General features: G+C 36.2%; 1 protein-coding gene across 1 annotated transcript; it reads right to left on the bottom strand.

The window, feature by feature from the left end:
• Positions 1-282: 282 nt before the first annotated feature.
• LOC147544178 (tyrosine decarboxylase-like) lies at positions 283-2911 on the bottom strand. The gene has a single exon (XM_086637315.1). The coding sequence runs from the start codon at positions 2317-2319 to the stop codon at positions 697-699; it is 1623 nt and encodes a 540-aa protein (XP_086493441.1). The 5' UTR covers positions 2320-2911; the 3' UTR covers positions 283-696.
• Positions 2912-7317: the final 4406 nt, after the last annotated feature.

The following is a 7317-nucleotide window of genomic DNA, read 5'->3' as shown; positions in this document are numbered from 1 at the left end:
AACCGAAGCGGGATCCAGCATCACGGATTCGTTATTCTGACTGATACTAGATTGACAAGTTTGACATCAGCAGCTCGTATGGCTCCCAAAACAAAATTGAAGACGTTATGATGACATTTTGCTGATATCATGTGAAAATTTGGCTTTGTCTGATTATCCTAACCACTTTTTATTGGGCCAGTTAATATCGATGTTTGGAAATTGAGGAATGGTTTTTTTTTTTCGAGGAGTCTATTTCTAATGGTATTTGTTATAAAATAGACAAACGTTAAAAGAGTAACATATCAAAATAAATATTGGAATTTAAGTAACAATCGATGTATAACAAAAATAAATTATCCTCTTTTTTCTTGTCTTCAATTGTGACCGATCCTTGAGGTAAAAGCCATCATGATAAGATTAATTATAAACGATATTAATGTAAAGAAACAATCAAAATATAAAAATACACACAGACAAGAGATGCTACTTGGCTCGAAATGAAGGCCTACCTCAGCCCGAAAGATGATGTGGTTGGCTCTTATTGGTAGTTTGTTTTTCTCTCCATGTGCCCGGACCCGTGGGAGACGGTCACATCAACTTTCGCGCTGAGGTCGCCCCCAATTTTCGGATCAAACAACATTTTTGCTAATAAATATAGTATATTATTACCTTCAATCCATATTTCATCCTTCCTTTTCATGATAATGAGTAGCACTATTTACTATTTAGGGCACCTAACATGGCATCTGTATGTTCTTGTATAACCTTCCAAGCGGAATGAACATGTTGCTCCTCAGTCAGTGTTCCACCCACAGCAAACCGGATAATATATACATCTTCTATCATGGCATGGGTCATATATACTCTGCCTGATGCATTTATGGATTCAAGTAATTTTCTATTCATCTGGTTCAATATCATTCCTTCATCTTCAACAGAATCAATCCTTTTATTCATTTTTTGATCATCCAAAATATTGATCTGTTTAAGTCTAAAACACACCATTGAAAGTGTTCTAGGAACTACAATTTCAAACCTTTTGTCCATGACTATAAGTTTTTCAAATTGTTTAGCCATCTCAATACAATTCCTTAAGAATTTTCTAAGGTTAGTAACTCCATAGCTTCTTAGTACTAACCAAAGTTTCATTGATCTAAATCTTCTGCTTAGAGCAATTTGCCAATCTTTATAATCAATCACTTTCTTTGATTCAGTTGCTTTGTTTTTCAAATACTCAGGGTTTGTTGACAAAGCTCTAATTAGTGCTGAAGAATCTTTAACCCATAAACAACAACAATCCAAACTAGTGAATAGCCACTTATGTGCATTCAAACTAAATGAATTTGCTTCTTCTACTCCATCAATCAAGTGCCGAAACTCAGGACAGATACAAGCACTTCCTGCATAAGCGGCATCTATATGAACCCAAATATTATGTTCTTTTGCAACTTTACATAAGGGGCCTATTGGATCGATAGCCGTAGTTGGAGTAGTACCAACAGTGGTACATAGATATAATGGAATTAACCCGGATTCTATATCGGAAAGAACTGTTGACATAAAGGCAGTAGGACAAAGAGAATAATCGGTAGCTTTGGATGTTGTAATGGCACGGATATTTCGAGGATTAATACCAGCAATCTTAGCAGATTTTTGAAACCCACAATGGGTTTGATCAGAACCATAAACAACTAACTTGTCAATGTTTCCTGTTCCGATTTTGTTCAACATTTGATCTCTAGCAGCCACTATGGTACATAAAATAGCCTCACAAGTAGTCCCTAGCATAACTCCACCGCCTCCTACTTTGTTATCGTCAATATTGTTGCTATTATCATCAATTACTGATGACGATGATGATAATGAGGAAGACGAGAAGAGAAAAGACTTAGGAAGTTGTAAAAGTTTCCCAAGCCAATTCATAACTATACTTTCTAGTTCAGTAGCAGCTGGTGAAGTTACCCAACTAAGTCCTACTACATTAAATCCAGCACTTAGGAGTTCACCTAGTATACCAGCTGTGCTAACAGCACAAGGGAAGTAAGCAAAATGGTTAGGACTTTGCCAATGTGAAAGACCTGGGATAATGTCGTTTTGAATATCTTCAAGGATGGTTTCAATGGGTTCAGGATTGAATGGAGCTGATTCGGGTACACGTTTACTTAGATAACCTGGTTCTACTTGACTTCTTACTGGGTAATTCTCAATGTTTTCATAGTAATCAGCAAGAAAGTCTATAATCATATGACCTTTTCTTCTCAAGTCTTGTGGGTTTAGAAGAAGATTTTCTGATAGCAATGATGAGATGATATCGACGTTATCGACAGCACTACCCATTGATTGGTTGAAGTGAGTGAGAGATCAAAATAGTTTGTTTAACTGTATCTTTTCAAATGATGAACTTGTTTGATTTATACAAGAGTTAGTAGAGGAAGAGATAATAAATATATTGTCTTTCATACAGTAGTTATTAAATTGGAATTTATGAGTGCTGAAAAAGTTGAAGGTAAGGGTCATGCCAGTTAACTTTGCCTTTAACTTATTTAGGTAGGGCATCTCCAACCAATTTCCCAACCATTAATTTTCACATACACAAAAGAGAAAGAGACTAAATTTATCGATATTTGGCCTATTAAGCACAATTATTCTAGACCTTCATTCATTTTTTTTCGAGATATGATTTAATAATTTTGAGATCAAATGAAAAAAAAACATCACCGTATTGACCTTCATTTAGTCCGCCATAGATTTCAACTACATTTAACAGAATAGATCGACTCACCCCAGCTGCATTACTTAAGAAGTACGAGTTTACGACTATTAGTTTCTGCCTCAAATATCACAATTTGAATTTGAGCTCCTTTTTTCACAAATTGTTAAAGGATATAAGGAGGAATGGGAGTTGGTTTTCAACTACTCTCAACAAAATTTGGTTGTGAAATAAAGTAGTCATGATTAATGAATTTGTAGAACTAGCCATGTTCTTGGGTAGCTGCATTTACTAATATTACATCTTTATTTCTACAACTTTTAAAAATGGTTGTTAGTTGGGGATGCCCTACCCAAATAAGTTAGGGGGTGGCTGGACAACAACCAAACTACAGCCGAACCAAGAGTAAGAATAACATCAATGAGAATGCTAAGGTACAAAACTATGATCTATCAATTCATGATTTTCACATGGGTAAGTATGTTGCACTGAGAGTGATGGAGATCTCATCCTCAGTTTAAAACTGATCAGAAATCTTTCAACTAAACTTCAATTGACATTTTAAATCTACTTTGTTCCGACTAAGTTCGCAGGTTAGAGTCTTAGCATTTTAAAACATCTAACATTAAATTTTGTATAAATTGGGCCGTAGCTGAGAATTTGGAAGTATAGTGTCAAATTTTAGTCCATTCTTTTATGATAATGTAAAAATAGAAAAGTTAATAAATTGTTAAACCCAATTACACCCAAAATAATATACCGTATCGAATGAAAAATATCAGACGAAAATAGATTTTAAATGCAAATCGACGAAACAAGAATAATTTGTACGACAATATTATTAGAATGTATTATATCCTGTTGGGTGGTTTTGAGCCTCTCTCACCCCAAAAGCTAGCTTAAGAGGTAAGGTTTTCCCTACATTTAGAAACTCACTCCGTGCTCCTTCCACTACCAATGTGGGATTACCTTAATAATCTCTCCCTCACACAACGGTTTAGCTTCAATAATTGTTGGGCCAGGACTAGGCTCTGATACCACGTGTTAGGAATAACCTAAATAACGTGTCCAGAAAATGAAGATTAGATGTGTGAAAGCAAAAGCAACACACCAAGATGATTTAATGGCACAAAACCCCTCCAAAAGTAAGGGAAAAAAAATCACAAGATCTAGTCTAGAAGTCTTCCACTATGATGATAATAATGGGCTACAGTTTTTTTTAAAAGCAATAGGAGATTAACCAACTTCTCAAGATGTGTAGAAACACTTTTGAATTACAATTCTTCACCAAAATTGTGGAGGATAAAACTGAAAAAGAAAGGAGAAACTTGAATTTCTTACTACTTAAGATTTGAAAAACTCATAGATTACCACGATCAGTGGCGGGTCTAGGATTTGAACTCAGTGGAAGCAAAATCATTTACCAAACGAAAAATTACAAATACGATAATCGATAATTGAAAAATTACCAACACAAATACATTGTATAGTATTGAGCACTACGGAAGTATATCCAATCAAGGGTGGAGCCAAAAAATTTTGTTAGACAAAGCTCACCATAATTAAAAAAACAAGAAAGAAAAATCAATTCTTATGACTAGCTATGGAAGAGGCTATTTCTGGTGTGGATACAGTTGCTTGTATGTTAATTGTCGAAAAAATATTTCAGTTATTTTTTTAAAGCGAAAGGATAGTTTAGAAAGTTAAAATTCATAATATTTTAAATTATTTTCCCATCTTGAAAATCATTTCTTATATGACTTTTTATTGGTCTTTGCACCTTGATGATACATAAAATGGTCAACCGTTGACTGACGTCAAGAAGTCAGGAGAAGACCAGAAGTCCAACGGGTCAACCCGTCTCAAGGCAACATGACAGCTAAGTCCGAGGAGGTTTGCTACCAAAGCCTAGAATTGGAAGGTCGCCAAGATCATCTAAGGAGCTCCAACCCTGTTCCGCCTAAAACACAACCACGTTGCCCTGGGATTCTCAAGAAGTGTAGGGGGTCCATGTAAGCAAGGGCGATGTCTTACGCCCTGAACATGGGAAGGCGGAAGTGTGTCACACGCTTTCCCACTTAATCCCGAATCTTCCTAAAGATCTCAGTCGACTACGATCTTAAGTGTTTAACTAACTTGGGCTTCAACAGTCTCAAAAGAGGAAACATCTCCTAGAAAGATCTATCAACTCAGGATATTACGAAGTATCCTTGAACATAGGAACTTCTAAATATCCAAGATACGAGATAAACTCGAAGAGGAAATCCTAAATCTCCTAATTACCAGAAAGTAGTCTTAATCCCGAACGGTGGATCAAAACCGCTTCATCTACACCGTCTATCACAGTCGGTCCAAAGCAGCCTACAAAAGGGCATCACATCACCTTCAACAAAGAGTATCATTCATTCAGATTCACTCAGACGAATTCATCATGATAGTTTCTATCCCCTGACTGATAACCGGAATCACCATTTTTGACATCAACACACCTCTCTAATGTCCAACAACTGCTTGGTCAGTTGGTTGTGCATCTACCTTGAAAATCTGAAGGTCATAATTGATTCACAGTGGAGGTAAAATATTGAATTTGTGCTAAAAGATATAAATAAAGTAAATGCAGGAATGACTGTCAAGCCTCCTATGAGTGCCAAGAGGGTCTTTATATGGTCTTTAGAGTCTGTGATAGTAGTTATCAGGCTAATTCAATTCATGATGTGGTTTTGTATTATTCATGATATGTCCATCCCCATATTATATACCAAGAAAACATATGAAACATATTCCCCCAGTACATTGATATTGCCAGAGGATAGAGCCTATGTTGGTGGTAGCGGAATTGTTGGGGCATCATTCTCTGTGGAGGAATCACAAAGAGACTCACATGAAATGCTAGGAGAATCATCATCTGCATCAAGAATGAGATTTTCAAGTACTTGTCGTTCGACATCCGATTTAGAGCTACATTTAGGATCAAGACTCATCTTACTGATAGGAGTTATTCCAGAGTCATGAACATAATTGTTTGGTTCCATAACCTTACTGGCTGATCTCTTGGTTGATTGACGAAATCAACTAGTCTAATTTCTTTCTCCTATTTGTCATCTTAGAATCAAGAATCTCACTGACTTTGCTGGACTCCAAATCGTCTGAATCTCCATGCTCATAATCAACTCTCTATAATGTTATACTATACGATAAAACTTTCCCACGAAAACGCCATATTCTTTAAACTTTAGTATTTTTTTTCACATATCTTCCAACTAAAGCCCTAGGTTTCGTTCAACAACCTTCTTCCTAGTTTTGGATTTCCTGTCTGGTGGATAACTCTTCACATCAGGAGTGCCCCTCTTCCTTCCACGACCTCCTAATTTAATTTCCTTGTCTAGATTCCCTCTTTTCCGGAATTTTTTGTATAAATGATGATCATTGCCTGGTGATCAGAAAGAAAAAAGTGACAGAAGATAGAGAGGGAAAGAATTTTGAAGAGAGATAAATATAAAAAATATAATCAACAATTAAAGTTGACTGACATAAAAGAACAGACAGTCCAAATGTAAATTGGTCATTTTTTAGAGGGTCATTTTGGTGAGCTGTCATCTTTTGGGGGCTTTAGAAAAGAGGAAATGACTATATATTTAGGTAGTAAAACATTTCATAATAGGCAGCCTAATGAGGGTAGGAGGTGTAATTCGAGGGGTTTCATAAATTAAATGAGGGTCTATAGGCAGCCTGATCATTTTTGCTTTAGGCCTTTTTTTTTTCTGTAGGTGCCCGACCTTCCTTTCATTTTTTCACATTGGCGCCTTGAGCACCCTATCACTTGTTCCATTTTTATTTTGATTTTTTTAATCGAAATCTTCATCAAAATTCTTAGATTTCTCCGCGTTTTTCTATAGTTCATTCATTTAAATAAGAGACTAAAGACATGCTTCAAAATATCTCAATTTTTTATTCCAGTTTTAAAAAATCCTATCTTTTATGGTTTCATGTTTTGATCTAGTGTTTGAAAAGTTTTTGAAGTGATTAACTGCTCGAAACATCTCCGGTTTTAGATCGATTTTCAAGTGATTTACAAGTAGTAATCAGTTCTCTCAAATTTGAAAAACTCGCGGTCATCTTGAACACAAACCAGTCAGGGAGGTCTTAGACTGGACAATCCAAAAACTTAGGAAAAGCCTCGCTCTAGACGGTCTGAGAGCTTAAGCAAGGTCTCGGACTGGAACCAACCCGGGGCCACTCAGATTACAGTCCTAGAGTATGCTTACTCTATCAAAGTGCCTAGTCAAAAAGGGTGCGCCTACAGAATCTTTTAGTCAGACTACATTTGTCAAAGTCAACGACTCTATAGTGAAAGGTGTGGCTCAAGCTGTGGCTCAAGCTGTGGCTCCTATAGAGTCACTAATATATGAGCGACCCAGAGACCCAGTTTTGAGGTTGCTTTGGTTAAAAGGACAATTCAAAACTTTATTTGGTTTGGGCCTCGCATATTCATTTGTTTCTTGAACACAACGCAAACCCATCACAGAACAATGCAAATTTATCGCAACCATACTACAAACTTGCAAACCCCACAAGGACCCAAAGAAAAAAAATGGATAGTATCTCTTTCCATAAAAGAAATCACA

This window comes from Eschscholzia californica, unplaced genomic scaffold (assembly GCF_041429995.1).
Source record: "Eschscholzia californica isolate CP2 unplaced genomic scaffold, dmEscCali1.0.p SCAF_4, whole genome shotgun sequence".
Lineage (NCBI taxonomy): Eukaryota > Viridiplantae > Streptophyta > Magnoliopsida > Ranunculales > Papaveraceae > Eschscholzia > Eschscholzia californica.
This window is presented reverse-complemented; position numbering and strand designations above follow the sequence as displayed.

What these genes read in the sequence shown, in the direction of transcription:
- LOC147544178 (XM_086637315.1), bottom strand. Translation starts at nt 2,319, where the DNA reads ATGGGTAGTGCTGTCGATAACGTCGATATCATCTCATCATTGCTATCA.